Source organism: Carettochelys insculpta, chromosome 3 (assembly GCF_033958435.1).
Source record: "Carettochelys insculpta isolate YL-2023 chromosome 3, ASM3395843v1, whole genome shotgun sequence".
NCBI lineage: Eukaryota > Metazoa > Chordata > Testudines > Carettochelyidae > Carettochelys > Carettochelys insculpta.
Window position 1 is genome coordinate 210,755,444 of NC_134139.1, and position 17,500 is coordinate 210,772,943.

A 17,500-nucleotide genomic window follows, 5' to 3' on the forward strand; every position below is an offset into this window, starting at 1 on the left:
ACCCCCAAATACATCCGTCTCCGTGTGCAAAAGATTTGCCTGGAGGGTGCTCATTTGGTAAGCCCCTCTATTAAGGAAAGGGACGTATGCACAATGATCCCTCCCCAGGCAATAACTATTTACTCTGGGCTTGATTGGAAACAAAAGCGGTTTTATTCAGCAAAACAGGAAAATTTAAGTCAGGTCAGCAGCTTTTCTGAGGCGGAGTGCCGAAATTTGACCTTTTAGCCTCTATGTACAGCCAAGTGCTGGTGACACTTATTAACGTCACTGACAGTCCTACTTACAACAGCTTAATTCATAAACACATAAAGGTGCAGAGCTTCGCCATGTGGGTGGGGATTGGTAGGACTAGGCAGATGGCTTTGAGCTGCTTGGGGGAAGAGGGGCAGGGCTGAGCTCCCACCTTGTGTGCTGGTGAAAATCAGGTTACATGCCACTCTTGGCACCTGCGCTGGGGGTTGCTGACCCCTGATGTAAGTGGTTAGAAGTAAAACCAGGCAGCTCAAAGTGAGTTATTAAATTGAAATAAAAGAAAACACGCAGCTAGTTCTCTTCCACTAAGAATCTAGTTGCGTGTGAGCAGCTACTTTTATATCGGGTGAACACTTTGAGTCAGAAATGATCTTGGTATAACGTCTACACGTCCTCCAGGGCTGGCAACGTCGATGTTCAACATCGACGTTGCGCAGCACCACATCGAAATAGGCGCAGCGAGGGAACGTCTACATTCCACAGTAGCACACATCGAAATAAGGGTGCCAGGCACAGCTGCAGACAGGGTCACAGGGCGGACTCAACAGCCAGCCGCTCCCTTAAAGGGCCCCTCCCAGACACACTTGCACTAAACAGCACAAGATACACAGAGCCGACAACGAGTTGCAGACCCTGTGCATGCAGCATGAATCCCCCACTGCAGCAGCAGCAGCCAGAAGCCCTGGGCTAAGGGCTGCTGCACACGGTGACCATAGAGCCCCGCACAGGCTGGAGAGACAGCGTCTCTCAACCCCCCAGCTGATGGCTGCCATGGCGGACCCCACAATTTCGACGTTGCGGGACGCGGATCGTCTACACGGTCCCTACTTCGACGTTGAACGTCGAAGTAGGGCGCTATTCCGATCCCCTCATGAGGTTAGCGACTTCGACGTCTCGCCGCCTAACGTCGAAGTTAACTTTGAAATAGCGCCCGACGCGTGTAGCCGCGACGGGTGCTATTTCGAAGTGAGTGCCGCTACTTCGAAGTAGCGTGCACGTGTAGACACAGCTCAAGTCTCCCTCTTTGGGTGTCTTGGACAATATCCAAGGCAGGCTGAAGACTAAGATGGAGGAGCCCTTGTGGCCCTCTTTATACCCTTCCCAGGTGGAGGGAATGCCATTGTTTTCTTCGTGTAGCAGTACATGCCGAGACGGAGCCTGTTGGATGAGCAAGTCCCCTGTCCATCTCCTTTTCAGGTGATCAGCCATGGCCTCTCTGCTGCTCCAATGTGCACAATGAAGTTCTTCTTCTGCGGATTGGCACCGGTTAAGGTCCTTTGTCTGCTTCTCCTCGCAAGGCTCCCACCCACAATAGAGTACCACCCCTCCCAGGGAGCTCTTCACAGAACAAACACTGGGATGTGAATACACAGACAACACTCACAACTTCCAATCCAAAAGAGATACATGCCCAAAAAGAGGAAGCACAGATCCAGCCGATCGTAATGTTAACGACAGGTTACAAGGGGTATTTTGTCTGAAGCATCTCTGAGTTATATATCTTCATAACCCATTCTCCCTAAAGCATTGGGGGGGTCCATCCCAGTGTCCTCCCTGGGCCTGGGTGCCTGTTGCACAGGCCTGAGCTGCAAACGGGAAACCAGCACAGATGCCAAAACCAGCGGTGACCTATTTTAGAAGAGGAGCAGGTTTTGAAGCCAAATGACGCCGCAGGCTCTTCCGGGCCCGTGCTGCACTTGGCCCAGCCCAGCAGAGCAGGTGCCAGCTGCCCAGGAGGAGACGCACGGCCTGACATCAGCAGAGGCTGCGACAGGACCTGGGCAGCGTGCCCTTAGGGCTGCAGAGATGGGGCAGGCTCTGCCCATCTGGTCATGCCCAGGGGCACTACTGAGTGGGACCCAGAAGCTGCTGGCTACTGCAGCAGCCCATGGCTCCGGTTGGTGCATGGGAGCTGTAGGGTCGGCAGGCAGCCCTGGGGCACCACAGGGGCTGGGTTGCTCTCCAGCTGGGGTGAGATGCTGCATGCTCTGGGGCCTGCGCTGCTCTAGCCTGGCATGTCCCCAGCAGGGGCTGGCCATGAACAAGCCCTCCCTGGCCCGAGGCCCGGGCCACCTGCCAGGCTTGGCACAGGAGCCCCGGCCCCCTCAGGGTACGGCCGCCCAGTGATAAGAACCATAGGGCCTGGGCTGAGCAATGGCTGTGGGGCTGTGTGTGATGGCCAATCTCTGACAGCCTCCACTTTAGCTGGCTCTGGCTTTAAGCAGCCGCTGCCCACCTTGTGGCCCAGGTAGGTCACCTCAGCCATTCCCACCTTGCACTTCCCTGCCTTGATAGTCAGCCCGGCCTTCTGGAGTCGGTCCAGCACCTGCTTGAGTTGGGACGCATGGTCCTCCCACATCTGGCTGAAGATGCAAACGTCGTCCATGTAAGCCAGGGCAAAGCTCTCCATCCCTTTCAGTAGCTGGTCCACCAGACGCTGGAAGGTAGCGGGTGCCCCCTTGAGGCCAAAGGGCAGGACCAGGAACTCGTAGAGCCCCACAGGAGTGATGAAAGCCGACTTCAGCCGGGCATCTTGGTCTAATGGCACTTGCCAGTACCCCTTGGTGAGGTCTATGGTGGTGAGGTAACGGGCTCCCCCCAGCTTGTCTAAAAGGTCATCAGGCCTGGGCATGGGGTAGGCGTCCGAGACAGTGATGGCGTTAAGCTTGCGATAGTCCACACAAAACCGAACAGACCCATCTTTTTTAGGGACCAACACCACGGGAGAGGCCCAGGGGCTGGACAAGGGTTGGATCACCCCCAGAGCCAGCATGTCTTCAACCTCCCGCTCTATGTCCTGAGCCGTCTGTGATGGAGTGGGGGATACCTGTGTGTGTGTGAGTGGCTCACAGAGGGTGTGAGGCTCCTGCTGAGGGTAACCCTGACGACCAGGTAACACCTTTGTACTGCAGACAAAGGAGGAGGTGGAGCCTGAGGGGTTTGAACTGGAACTGGGAGTTGGGAGCAGTTAGTCTGGGCTGAGGGAGAGAGAGACAAAGAAGGGGGCAAGGCCCCAGCTCTGGGGGCCCCTCGGAGCCTCCTCTCCTCAACAGGGATTGGACTGGCTGTCTCTGCCGGCTGTACTGACTCTTCTGAACGATGCTGTGTCCTGTCGGCTAATAAACCCGCTGTTTTCCTGCTGAGTGAGAGACTCTCCTGCCTGCGGACAGGGTGCAGAGCTTGGGGGACCCCAGAACCCCATCACACTGGTGTCAGAAGTGGGATGTTCTGCACCCCGAGGATGGAGCATCCAGCAGTAAGTGACCGGGGCCCCGGAAGAAGTGGGGCCTGCGAGACCCAGGTGTGCTGAAGGGCAGTGAGGTGCAGTTCCCCAAGGCGGAGGGGCCTGCGGCCGAACCCAAGCAACTGCGGTCGTGGTCCTCGAGAGGGGGTGTCACACCCGAGGAGGGTTACTCCTGGGAATCTGTTGGAGTCAGTCCCAGAAGGTGGAGGGGCTGAGAGCCCAACCCCCAGGAACAAGTGACCCCTGAGGAGGCTGACGCTGAATGAGTCCTTCCCAAGACAGTGTGCTCATGGTCCCTGAGAGCGGGTGTCACGCTGAAGAAGGGGTTCCTCTGAGAGTCTGTTGGAGTCGGTCCCAGAGGGCGGAGGGGCCTACGGCCTAACCCCGGGCAGCTTGTGACCCGCAAGGAGCCTGGCACACTGAAGGGATTCGTCCAGGAATCGTGGGGTACAGAGGACATCAGCCTGAGAGCCTGCAACCACGCTGAGCAACTCTGCTGTGAAGTGGCAGCACCTGGAAACTGAATCGAGATTAAAGAAGCTGGACGAGGCAGCGTGGATGTGCAGTGGCGGAGCTGAGGGCTGGGGAGAATCCTGCAGAGGTGAGCCCGGATCGGGGCAGGGAACCCTGGACTGCCTGGAGTTCTGAACCGAGGGGCCTGCCACAGCTCAAGGAGGGAAGGAGCGATTCCAACCCATCATCTACTAGTGGCCAAGACAGACCTGCGAAGAGTTTTCCAGGCCTGGACAGAGGAAGGTGCCTGTGTGTCTGTGCAGGAAAGCAGCTTGTCCACTGGGAATGGCAAGTTGTCTGTGAGAGAAGCTGCTCCACCTTCTGTGTGTGTGTGGAGACCAGCCGGGGGGCTGGGACAAAGGAGAGAGTGTCTCCCATTGTCTGTCTGTGTTGAACAGCAGCAGCAGCCTGGGGAGAGAGCAGAGCCTGCATTTGGAAAAGGTGCCAATGAGGAAACTAGCCCATTGTCTGAGGAAGATTCCCCAGCCTGGGGTGGCTGGAGAAGGAACCACCAGGAAAGAGCATTCCAGGTGTGCCTAAACCCAGCCATGGGGGCTGGAGCAGAGGGAATGGCTCTGGGATGGGCAGTGGTATCCCTGCTAAGGACACTGGTCCTTGGTGCAAAAAAAGTGCTTCTGCTTCTGGGGAAGTGAATCCTTTGCCTGAGCCTGTGGGGGCTCGAGATGGAGCCAAGATCCCAGAGCCGGATCTGAGTGCAGCTGAAGCCCAGATGGGAAGTGGGCCTGCCTCTGTGTCTCTCAGGGAGGATGATGCTTTAACTCAGTCTGATCCAGTTAGTATCATCAGGGAATCCCAGAGACCAGACGATTCTGGTACTTGTTCTTTGCCTGATGCTGAGGTGTTACTGGGAGCGGGTGAGAGGACTCTGTCCTACCAGAGTCATCCTCTCGCCAGGACACAAGAACAGATGGGCAATGGAGTTAAGCTGACTGATGAAGATAAAGGAGCTGGTAGCAGAAGGGAGGAAAGGGATCCTAACCTTCTGTCCGGTGGTACTGGCTGTCTGCCTGGAGGGGGATTACGTGGGAATCTGCCTGATGGGCCAGAAGTGATCCTGGGTGTAGGTGAAACCCAGGAGCTGGTTGTGGCTCAAGGGAGCAGTGCCCCTGTGGAACCAGACAGGGGTGAGTTATTGTTTGGGGGAGCTCTTGAGGAAGAGAATTTCCCTGAAACTTTTCCTGACCCGTCTGTGGGGACTGCAGAAAATGGGAGTGAGGTGAAGGAGAGTGAACAGGAAAGGTGCTTGTCTGTAAGAGCCAGAGCAGCTCTTTGCCTGGGGAGAAGTTTGTTTCAGCTCCTGATGGCCAGGACCTGCCTGAGTGTGAAAGCACTGGCTGTGCTCTGGAAGGGTCCAAAGCAGGCAGGGTAAAAGTTTCTCAGGAATTGGAAGCTGGTGCAAGTAAAGTAAAAACTATCAGGGAATGTGAGCAGCCCTGTGAGAACCAAGTAAAACAGCTGCACAGCCAATCTCTGTAGGATGCAGGAGAGCGCCAGCAATTCCCCATCTCCAGATGGTGGAAACACTTATATTCTCATACTGGATTCGACTTCTGATTCCCTGGGGAGGCAGTAGTTGGAGGTGGAAGGACGAAGGAGCTGTGGGCCTGGTGGGCCAGTAAGGGATAAACAGGGATTCCTTCATGTGGATTCTGCGTCTGGGACTCACAAAACAACTCTCAGAAAGCAGTTTGGTTTGCAAATTTCCAGACTGGCAGGAAGGGGGCCGTCTCCCTGAGATCATCAATGGCCCAGCTCTTGTCAGAAGGGAGGGCACAGCCAGAGAGATCAAATTTCCACCCCAGGGGGCAAGGGAGAAGATTAGAACTTGATGGTTTTAAGAAAGGCCTCAGCCATTTATCCCCAAAATACCAGATTCTCAAGGAGGTTACACAAAGGTTGTGGTCTACCAAAGAGCAACATAAATGTACACTTGCAATGGGTTTGTTCTGTTACTCACGCTGACTGCTGAAACCAAGGGGTGCTGCTCCCAAAAGCTGTAGAATTGTACCATGCACTGAATGTTTGGAAAGAGCCATGTGACATGATGACATTGATGTAGAAGCATGAATTGTATGTTGAAGGAGTCTGTGTGATGGGGTTCAGGGGTCCCCCTGCACTGCACCCCGTCCGCTGGCAGGAGTGACTCTCACTCAGCAGGTACAACAGAAGGTTTATTAGGCAACAGATGCCCAGTTTCTCACAGAAGCGACAGCATAGCAGCCAGAGACAGTGCTTCCAACCTGTCCTGGGGAGAAGACCCCGAGGGGTGCCCCTCTGGGGTGTAGCTTCCCCCTCCTCAGGCTGGCTGTCTTCCAGCTTTTCCTTTTCCTAGCCTTTAACTGCCACCCCCGATTCAAAACCCAGCTCAGCTTCTCCCTGCTTTTTGTTCAGGCAGAGGTGTCACCTGCCAGTTGTAGCCCCAGGGTCATCCTTAGCCACTGGGAGCTGCTGCTTGCCTCAGACATCCAGCCTGACTCACACATGCACTCCCCCCACTCCATCACATCTCTCCCGCCTTCCAGACCGAACTGAGCGGGGTCACTTAGCCAGTGACCTGGGGAAGTTCGGGGCCCTCCCTGCGTGACAGGGCATCGGCTATGGTGTTGTTGTTCCCCTTCACATGGACCACCTCCATGTCGTAGTCCTGCAGGAGCAGACTCCACCGCAGGAGCTTGGCCTTGGCCCCTTTCATGTGATGCAGCCAGGTCAGGGGTGAGTGATCGGTGTACACGGTGAAACACCGTCCAAACAGGTACGGCTGCAGCTTCCCCAGTGCCCACACCATGGCCAGACATTCCTTCTCTATGGCTGCGTAGTTCTGCTCCCGGGGCAGCAGCTTCTTACTCAGGTACACGATGGGGTGTTTCTCCCCTTTGTCATTCACTTGCATTAGCACTGCCCCCAGCCCCACATTTGAGGCATCGGTGAACACCAGGAAGGGCTTGTTGAAGTCTGGATTTGCCAGCACTGGGGCCTTGACCAGAGCCTCCTTCAGCGTGCAGAGGGCCTCTTGGCACTGCTCTGTTCAGACCACCTTGTCAGGCTTTCCCTTTTTACACAGCTCCGTGAGGGGGGCTGCGATGGAGCTAAAGTGGGGCACAAACCTCCGGTAGTACCCTGCCATCCCAATGAAGGCCTGAACCTGCTTCTTAGTCTGGGGTGTTGGCCAATCTCTGAAAGCCTCCACTTTAGCTGGCTCTGGCTTTAAGCAGCCGCTGCCCACCTTGTGGCCCAGGTAGGTCACCTCAGCCATTCCCACCTTGCACTTCCCTGCCTTGATAGTCAGACCGGCCTTCTGGAGTCGGTCCAGCACCTGCTTGAGTTGGGACACATGGTCATCCCACGTCTGGCTGAAGATGCAAATGTCGTCCATGTAAGCCAGGGCAAAGCTCTCCATCCCTTTCAGTAGCTGGTCCACCAGACGCTGGAAGGTAGCGGGTGCCCCCTTGAAGCCAAAGGGCAGGACCAGGAACTCGTAGAGCCCCACAGGAGTGATGAAAGCTGACTTGAGCCGGGCATCTTGGTCTAATGGCACTTGCCAGTACCCCGTGGTGAGGTAACGGGCTCCCCCCAGCTTGTTTAAAAGGTCATCAGGCCTGGGCATGGGGTAGGCGTCCGAGACAGTGATGGCGTTAAGCTTGCGATAGTCCATACAAAACCGAACAGACCCATCTTTTTTAGGGACTAACACCACGGGAGAGGCCCAGGGGCTGGACGAGGGTTGGATCACCCCCAGAGCCAGCATGTCTTCAGCCTCCCGCTCTATGTCCTGAGCCGTCCTCCCTGTGGCTCTGAATGGCACACACTTGACAGGGGCGTGGGTGCCTGTCTCTATTCGGTGGACAGCCAGGTCAGTGCGTCCGGGTCTGTCCGAGAACAGCTGTTGATGCGAATGCAGCACCTTCTTGATCTCCGTCTGCTGGGCAGGGGTCAGCTCATCTGAGAGGGGAATAGACTCCAGCAAGGAGCCGGCTCCAGTCCCTGTGAGCAAATCCACCAAGGGATCATCCCCCTTCCCCTCCCAGTGTTTGCACATGGCCAGCACCAAGTTCTCTTTGTCCCAGTAAGGTTTCATCATGTTCACATGACAGACCCGGTGGCTGTGGGCCCAGTTCGACAGTTCCACCACATAATTCACGTCATTTAGCTGTTTGACAACCTTGAAGGGCCCATCCCAGGCCGCTTGCAGCTTGTTCCGCCGCACAGGTACAAGGACCATCACTTGATCCCCGGTGGCATAGGCTCAGGCCCTGGCGTTACGGTCATACCAGACCTTTTGCTTCCTTTGGGCCATGGAGAGGTTCTCCCTGGCCAGGCCCATGAGCTCGGTGAGTTTTTCCCGGAAGGTCAGTACATACTGTACCACTGACTCCCCTTCAGGAGAGGCCGTCCCCTCCCACTCTTCTCTGAGCAAGTCCAAGGGTCCCTGTAGCCTCCTTCCATACAGCAGCTCAAACGGGGAGAACCCCGTGGATTCCTGGGGCACCTCCCTGTATGCAAACAGCAGGTGGGGTAAGTACTTGTCCCAGTCATGGGGGTATTGATTCATGAAGGTTCTCAGCATCTGCTTCAGAGTCCCATTGAACCTCTCCACCAGCCCATTGGTCTGCGGGTGGTCGGCTGTGGCCCAGGTGTGCCGGACCCCACACTTGTCCCACAAGCTTTGCAGTAGGGCCGACATGAAGTTGGACCCCTGATCTGTGAGGACCTCCTTGGGGAACCCCACTCTGCTGAAAATGGACAGCAGTGCATCCGCCACGGTGTCAGCGTCGACAGAGGTCAAGGCCACTGCTTCTGGGTATCGCGTGGCAAAATCTACCACCACCAAGATATATTTCTTCCCCGAACGTGTTGCCTTGTTGAAGGGTCCCACTATGTCTATAGCCATTTTCTGGAAAAGCTCCTTTATGATGGGCAGTGGCCTTAGGGGAGCTTTCCCCTTGTCCCGGCTCTTCCCCACCCTCTGGCAGGGATCGCAGGACAGGCAATATAGACAGACAGCTGCAAAGATCCCTGGCCAAAAAAAGTTCTGTAACAACCTTCTCCTGGAGTGGTGGATCCCCTGGTGTCCTGCGAGCGGGACATCATGGGCTAGGTACAGCAACCTGCGCCGGTACTTTTGGGGAACCACCAGTTTCCTCTGGACCTTCCATGGCTCCGCTTTGCATCTGGGAGCCCATTCCCGGTACAGGAATCCCTTTTCCCACAGGAATCTCTCCCTGCAGCCCTCCCCCAGCTGGGGAGCTGAGCTGAGACTGGCCAGTTCCCTCAGCTTCTGCAAGGAGGGGTCTCTCTGCTGCTCTGCCTGGAACTCTTCGGCTGGGGCAGGGGCGGATGCTACTTCCCCATCCCTGCCTGGCTCCAGCACCCCTGGCCTGTGAGATCTGGTTTTTGGGGGCCCCCTTTCTCTCAGGGTTGGCCCCTGTGTCTCCTGTGACTTTGGCTGGGCTTGTACCCCTGAATCTGGGGAGCGCACCCCTCGTTTTCTTTGGCTACGGGTCAGGACCAGGGCACGAGGGCGTTCACCTTGCCAGTTCTCCAGGTCAGCCCCCATCAGTACATCCGCTGGCAAATGGCTGTGCACGCCCACTTCCTTGGGGCCTTCCTTGTTCCCCCATTTCAGGTGCACCCTCGCCATGGGCACCTTGAAAGGGGTCCCATCAATTCCTGTTATCGTCAGGTGGGAATTGGGTATCATGCAGCCCAGGGCCACCATCCCGGGTCGGGCCAGCGTCACGTCAGCGCCTGTGTCCCAGAACTCCGTGACCGTTTTCCCGTCTACCTCGAGGTGTTTGAGACGTTTGCTCCACAGAGGTAGTGCTGCCCCCACTCTGTAAACTGAACTCTGAGCATTTGGTCCCCCTGAGGAGCTGGTCTGTGGGGCGGACTCGGCCCAATCCAAGTGCCCATTGTCAGCACCACCCGCCTTGGCCGCCAGCCCCTCTGGCTTCTGGGACTCCACCCAGTTGACTCCACGACCCTCCGGCCTGCTCAACCTGTCTGGGAGATTGGGGCAATGGGCTGCTCTATGCCCCTTTCGCCCACAGCGATAACAGCCTGGGTCTTGTTGTGTCCCTCGGGCCGGCTGCTCTGTCCGGGCTCTGTTTGGCTCTCTGGGGGGTGGGTGGCTGGCTCCTCTTTCCTGGGCTCGCCCAAGAGGTGGTCCCCTCTGTCGTACAGTCAGGGACCGGTCTCTCTGAGATTCTCGGTCTCTCCAGGACTCCCTCTCTCTCCGGGGCTCACTTTCTTTGTGGGGCTCACTTTCAAACCTGGCCCGGCTGTTTGTGAAGTCATCTGCCAGTTTCCCTGCATCGTGTGAGTCCCCCGGCTTCCGGTCCACGAGCCACACCCTCAGGTCAGGTGCGCAGATCTCGTAGAATCGCTCCAGGACCGCCAGCTCGATCAGGTCCTCTTTGGACTGGACTCCCATTCCGAACGCCCACTTCTGGTAGTATTGCCTCAGGCGGGAGGTCGTGTCTACATGGGTTTCCTCTGGCCTCTTCTGCGCCTCCTGGAACTTCTTTTTGTACATCTCCAGAGTCAGCCCGAACTTATGCAGCAGGGCCTGTTTGAACCGTTCATAGTCCCCAGGCTGCAGCCCCACCAGCTGGCTGAGCACCGCTGCGGCCTTCTGGCCCAGCAAGGGGGTGAGGTGCCGGAGCCACTCATCTGGGGGAACCTCATGCAACTCACAGGCTCGCTCAAAGGCGGTAAGGAACTCGTCCATGTCCCCTGGGTCCTGACACTGGGCCAGCACATGCGTCTCCAAGTGACTGGCCACCCCGAGCCGCCTGGCCCTCTCCCTGCTTACCGCAGCTGGGGCCTCTTGGCATCTCGCCTCTGCCATGGTTCGCTCATGCTCCCGCTCTCGCTCTCTCTCCTTCCGTTCTCGTTCTTTCTCCTCCCGCTGTCTCTCTTGTAGCTGGCGCTCGTGCTCACGCTCTCTTTCCTGTTCCTGGCGCTCACATTCCCTCTGCCGTTCCTGGGCTTCCAGTTCCTTTAATCTCACCTCGAGCTCCAGCCGTCGCAGCTCTGCGGCGGGGGACTCTGCCCGCGAAGGACCACCACTAGCTGAGCGCGACCTGGCGGGCACCGCGTCTGTCTGACGGCGTCGAGCCCCTGCTCCTGTCGGAGAATCCGAAACGCTTCCCGAGGGTGACCGGCCACTTTCTGCCGGGACAGGCTCTGCCCCCCCGGATCGGTCACTCTCTTCCAGTTGGGCAATCAGCTGGGCCTTGGTCGCCTTCCCCACGGTCAGGCCCCTCTCTTTGCACAGCCCTGCTAGCTCTGCCTTCAGGAGTTGGGTATAATCCATGTCCCCGCTGCCTCCCGGGGTATCCACTCACCAGCAGCAGCTGCAGGAATTGCTCTGCTTCCCCTCTGGCTCTTGTGAGGCTCCTTCCTTCTCTGGTGCTCAGACAGCCACTGCTGGGAGCTCATCCGTGGGTGCAGTGCATCCCACTTCTGACACCAGTGTGATGGTGTGATGGAGTGGGGAATACCTGTGTGTATGTGAGTGACTCACAGAGGGTGTGGGGCTCCTGCTGAGGGTAACCTTGATGACCAGCTAACACCTTTGTACTGCAGACAAAGGAGGAGGTGGAGCCTGAGGGGTTTGAATTGGAACTGGGAGTTGGGAAGCAGTTAGTCTGGGCTGAGGGGGAGAGAGACAAAGGAGGGAGCAAGGCCCCGGCTCTGGGGGCCCCTCGGGGCCTCCTCTCCCCAACATGGATTGGACTAGGTGTCTCTGCCTGCTGCACTGACTCCTCTGTACAATGCTGTGTCCTGTCGGCTAATAACCCCGCTGTTCTCCTGCTAAGTGAGAGACTCTCCTGCCTGCGGACAGGGTGCAGAGGTTGGGGGACCCCAGAACCCCATCACAGATGGTCCCCCTGCACTGCACCCCGTCTGCTGGCAGGAGTGACTCTCACTCAGCAGGTACAACAGAAGGTTTATTAGGCAACAGATGCCCAGTTTCTCACAGAAGTGACAGTACAGCAGCCAGAGACAATCCTTCCAACCCGTCCTGGGGAGAAGACCCCGAGGGGTGCCCCTCTGGGGTGTAGCTTCCCCCTCTTCAGGCTGGCTGCCTTCCAGCTCTCTCTTTCCCCAGCTTCCTAACTGCCACCCCCGATTCAAAACCGAGCTCGGCTCCTCCCTCCTCTTTGTTCAGGCAGAGGTGTTACCTGCCAGTTGTAGCCCCAGGGTCATCCTTAGCCACTGGGAGCTGCTCTGCTTGTCTCTCACATCCAGCCTGACTCACACATGCACTCCCCCCACTCCATCACACCCCCTTTTTAAATACCCCTCTGAAACCTCCCCCGCTCTCCCACTCATGCGTCTGACGTAGGGGGTCTTTGCCCACAAAAGCTCATACTCCAAAGTCTCTGTTAGTCTGTAGGGTGCTACAGGACTTCTTGTTGTTCTCAAAGCTGTAGGCTAACACGGTTGCCTCTCTCATACCTGCCTTGTTAACCTCTCCTGCTGTGACTGCCCTTCCCTACCCTCATCGCTTCTCTTGCCCTTTTCTGAGCCTTTCCCGGTGCCAGCCTATCTTCTGCGATGGGGTGAGCACATCTGCCGCCCGCGTTCCAGGTGCGAGCCCAGCATGGATTTAGGCAGAGGCTTTCCCCCTTCTCTGCCTCGAATGCGGCAGAGTTCTGCAGGCAGCACTGAGAGGGGCAAACCAGGGCAAATTGTTCCTCTGCTGTAAGGCACCAAACCCAGCCCCCAGTGTCCGGTGGGAAGTGACACCAGCAATTCCCTCCCATGCTCCGGCTTCCCTTCTCTCACCACCAGCAGCTTCCCTACACGGATGGGGGGTTATGAGAACCAACCTCACCAAAGCCACACGGGTCTGTCCAGCCCCACCCGAGGTCAGCATGTACCTCAGTCCTTACCCAAAAGAGCCCCCCCTCGGGTGGGGTAGAGGTGTCCCTGCCCCGACCCAGCCTGGCACTGCGGGGGAGGGGTAGAGGTGTCCCTGTCCCGGGCTAGGCTGGTGTCCGGGCTCCTGGCTGAGCTGGGAGTGCCATGGGCACAGAGCAGCAGGCGACCGAGCTCCTGACCCTACTGTTGCTGCTTTGCACAGGGTCGCTGATGGGAGTCGGAGACGTGGTCTCTCAGCAGCTGGTGGAGGGAAGGGGCCTGCGTGGGCACAGCTGCTGCAGGACGCTGAAGATGATGGCCATCGGGTTCGGTTTTGTGGTGAGCGCTGCCCCCACCTCGGGCCCACTGGGAGCCGGGCCCATCGCACACTCGTGTGCAGAGCGTGTGAGCCTGCAGGGCCGGGAGCAGGGCCCATCGCATACTCACCTGCAGAGCATGTGAGCCCACAGGGCCCATCGCACACTCGTGTGCAGAGCATGTGAGCCTGCAGGGCCCATCGCACACTCGCGTGCAGAGCGTGTGAGCCTGCAGGGCCGGGAGCAGGGCCCATCGCATACTCACCTGCAGAGCATGTGAGCCCACAGGGCCCATCGCACACTCGTGTGCAGAGCATGTGAGCCTGCAGGGCCCATCGCACACTCGCGTGCAGAGCGTGTGAGCCTGCAGGGCCGGGAGCAGGGCCCATCGCATACTCACGTGCAGAGCATGTGAGCCCACAGGGCCCATTGCACACTCGTGTGCAGAGCATGTGAGCCTGCAGGGCCCATCGCACACTCGCGTGCAGAGCGTGTGAGCCTGCAGGGCCGGGAGCAGGGCCCATCGCATACTCACGTGCAGAGCATGTGAGCCCACAGGGCCCATTGCACACTCGCGTGCAGAGCATGTGAGCCTGCAGGGCCGGGAGCAGGGCCCATCGCACACTCATGTGAAGAGCATGTGAGCCTGCAGGGCCCATCGCACACTCGTGTGTAGAGCGTCTGAGCCAGCAGGGCCCATCGCGGAAGGCCATTTGCACACTCGCGTGCAGAGCCCATCGCATGCTTGTGTACAGAGCGTGTGAGCCTGCAGAGTGCACGATCCTGAGGGCTGGGAGCAAGCCATGGGTGCAGAGCTCTGCCCTGGGGCTGGCGGGCGGGCAGGCCGGCATGGGGCTCTGTCAGGCTCTGCCGTGCTGCGGGGAGGCGTAGCACTCCCTGGTGTTATGCTGCCAAGAAGCCGCAGGCTCTTTTCCAGGGAAGAGGCGACAGTGCGAAGAAGTGAACCCTAGCGCTGGCAGGGAGCTCACGAGCCCAGCCGGTCCGGGCCCTCGGGCGCACGCAGGGCCTGCAGATGGTTTGTAGTTGCCTGTCCATCTCGTTGGCCATGCGGCACTGGCTGAGTGAGGAGCCGCTTCCATCAGTCGCCATTCAAGGCTCCCCTCAGGCTTGGCTTGCAGGACCGAACCCAGAGCCCCGTGGCAAGCCCACCCGTCCCTATACTTGTCAGATCCCATCGCAGTCTGTGGCAGGGGAGGGGAACCCCCGGGCCCCACTCCCGATCCAGACCACGGCTTGCCTGGCTCCAGACCCAAAGCTCAGGGCTCCCCTGCCCACCATCCAGCCCACAGCGGGGTGGGAGGTGGGGAGCCTCCAGCCTGGTGAGCTGGATCAGGCAATCCAGGGCTGGACCCAGCCTACGGGCTCTGCGGGGGCGGCAGGAAGCACTTCCTCTCTTTTGGGGTGTTTCAGTGGGTCAGGGTCCTGACCCCGCTCTCTGGGGTTCGCAGGCCCTGCTGCAATCCGTGAGGCGTTGGCCTTGGGGCTTGCCCACGGTTCTCTGGTGTGGGGTCTCTGTGGGGGAGTCTCTGGTCTGTTCTGCTCAGTCACTCGGCCTGAGGCCCCAGGAATGTGCCCTGGTAGTCCCCAGGTCTCTGCTAATGTGGCCCTGTGTGCTGACTTTCACACCCATTCACCACTCGCCCCAGGGCTCCCCCAGGGGTCTGTACTGACAGACACAAGGCCGTTTGTGATGCTGACGAGAAGAGGCAAAGCCCAGCACCTTGCAAACCACGAGAGCCAGGGCCAAACAGAAGCACCTGGAACTTACCAGCAAATCACTGTACATCCCACCGAGGCTCTTAGACCGTACTGAAATACTGCCTCGTGGCGTCACTGGGGCACAGAGCTGCCCAGGCCCGAGGAGCTGCTCCATGGCGCTGCCACGGGCTGGGTGCCGAGCGGAGCTGGGACTGGCCAGGACATGACACTTGGCCGCCCTGTTGCTTCCATGCTTTGTGTTGAACAGTAGCGACAACTCCTGGTGGGCGTGCTGAGGGGACAGGCCCTGGGATGGGCTCGGTGAGGCTGGTGGGTGAGGGACACTGACACCCAGATCCTCAGCTGCCTCCCCAGCTGTGCCTCTCTCCCCAGAGCTCCACCCTGCCCAGCCAGCCTGGACAGACAGGTGGGATGTCCGTGGCCTGGTCCATGGACCAGTCAGCTTGGGCCAAGTGGCAGGATGTAATACTGGAGGTTTCTCTGGGCACATCTGTGAGAGCCAAATGTGGGCAAATGGCTTTAAAGAGGGTTAGGTACAGCCCAGGATGGGATCCTCCACCTCTGTCACCACGCCGCCCAGCCAGACAGCACCGGCAATTCCCTGCGACGCTCCAGCTTCCCTTGCGCCATGATCAGACCCCTCCTTACGCAGATGGGAGCTTATGAAAACCAACCTCACCACATCCCCACAGGTTCTACCAGCCGCATCCCCAGGTCAATGTGTACTTAGATCTTATCCAGAACAGCGTGCTGGGCCAGTCCTTTAGAATCTAAAATCTAAAGGTTTATTAATAAAAAGGGTAAAAAAAGAAAGAAAAGGTTGAGAATAAAATCATTAAAGCAATTAAATTCCATGCACCAGTCCAAGAGGTCTTGGCACAGGCTGCAGCAGATGGAATTAGCTGGTGTCTTAAAAGTCTCTGAAGTACATCCTTTATTTCCATGAGTCAGTGATCCTTCTGGGCTCAACTCCTAACAAAGATGCTCCTGAAGTGATGAGCTGGAGTGAAGACAAATGGAGGAGCTCTCAGGATCCTCTCTATCCCCTGTGGAGGGAACCCCACTGTTCTCCCTGTGGGGCAGCACGTCAGAGATGGAGCTTCTCACATGGGCAGGTCACCTGTCCATGCCCTTTTTAGGCAATCAGCCACGGCCTCTCTGCTGGATGGCAGGTAACAGCTGAGTCCCTCAGCTGGGGCTTGGCCCCTGTCAGGCCTTTGTCCGTCAGGTGCGGCTTCCCTGACTAGGGACCTTTCCCAATGGGTTGCTGCGCCTCCTCCTAGGTCTCCCAGAAACAAAAATTTCCAATACCAGCACAGAGATAATACTTATAACTTCACATATAAAGGATACAAGGGTATGAGCAGTACACATGGAATCCGTGAATCACCAGCTTTTAATAGACACCTCACTTGGCAGGAGATTCGGTGCAGACCTAGGACGGCGGCTGCAGCCATGGTTTGGCAGTTCATTTGCAAACCCAGTAATGGCACTTTGACGTTATTGGGTTTTAAGCTGAACAGCCCAAGCGCTGCAACCACCGTCCTAGGTTTGCACCAAGTCTCATGCCAAGTGAGGTGTCTAGTGAAGTCTGGTGCTTACACTACTCATATCATTTTCATATGTACAGCTAGAAGTACTGGTTCTGTGTTTCTAGTTGAAATTGCAGTTTCTGGGGAGACGCCTGGGCGTGACTTCTTTTAACCTGGGGACACAGATAGCAGGCCCAGGTTGAATGGCGTGGGATCCCCCACGACTGGGCGTCTCCTGTACGCTGCAGCCTTTGTGTGCCTTTCCAGCCTGGTAGCGCTGCCCTGGCTGTCCTCCGCCTGCTCTGCCGCTGAGGACTCTGAGGGCAGTTCTTGGTCTGGACCATCCCCCTGGACCTTGCCACCAGGGGTGTCCCTGCTGGGAGTATGAGACGCCCTGCGGCATCGCTCTCGGCTTCACTGGAACGCACAAGCCCGCTCTCCACGACTGGTGACGCTCTGGAGGGTGGGCAGTTTCTGGGAGACCCCAGCTGGAAGCCTGGCCGTGTGCTGGGAAAGGTCCCGTGTCAGGTCAAGCCGTACTTGACAGACAAAGGGCCTCTCAGGTGCAAATCAGCGCCTGAGGAATGTGGCTGTGTCATGAATGAGTGTGGGGAAGCGGTTCATCTCCTGAGGTAACCTGAATCCCAGTGAGCCAGTGGGAGTGAAGTAGCTTCGTTTAAACTGAGAACAGTTCAGCTTTGGGGGCTTTTGTCTCTGCGAATGGCAGAGAGGGAAATGTCTCCCAGGGAATTGGAATGAAAAATCAGAAATACCCTGACCGTCCCAACATCAGCCACAGAGGTGTAAGTACCAGGGCGATGACCAGTTAGATGTTATCAGGTTATGCTTATTCTGAATTTGGTTGGACTGGCTGCTCTGTATTCTTTTTTGTGTTGTCATTTGACTGGAGAGTTTCCCCCCGCCCCAGTGACTTTTAAGCTGAGTCCCAGGGAAATATCTTTGCCTGCCTGCAACCCAGGATTTACTTTTCTCCTGTTTCATAAATAAAC

At 57.6% G+C, this 17,500-nt stretch overlaps 1 protein-coding gene across 4 annotated transcripts in view; it reads left to right on the plus strand.

Moving 5' to 3' along the window:
- The window catches only part of MPV17 (mitochondrial inner membrane protein MPV17), a 47,641-nt gene that overhangs the window by 18,391 nt on the left and 11,750 nt on the right, over positions 1 to 17,500 (plus strand). For 2 of the 4 annotated variants that reach the window (XM_074991574.1, XM_074991578.1), the window contains exon 3: positions 13,125 to 13,240. The exons of the other annotated variants lie outside the window; for them this stretch is intronic. In XM_074991574.1, the coding sequence (XP_074847675.1) occupies positions 13,125 to 13,240 (116 nt within the window). The remainder of the gene's footprint in view (positions 1 to 13,124; positions 13,241 to 17,500) is intronic. 4 annotated transcript variants of the gene reach the window in all.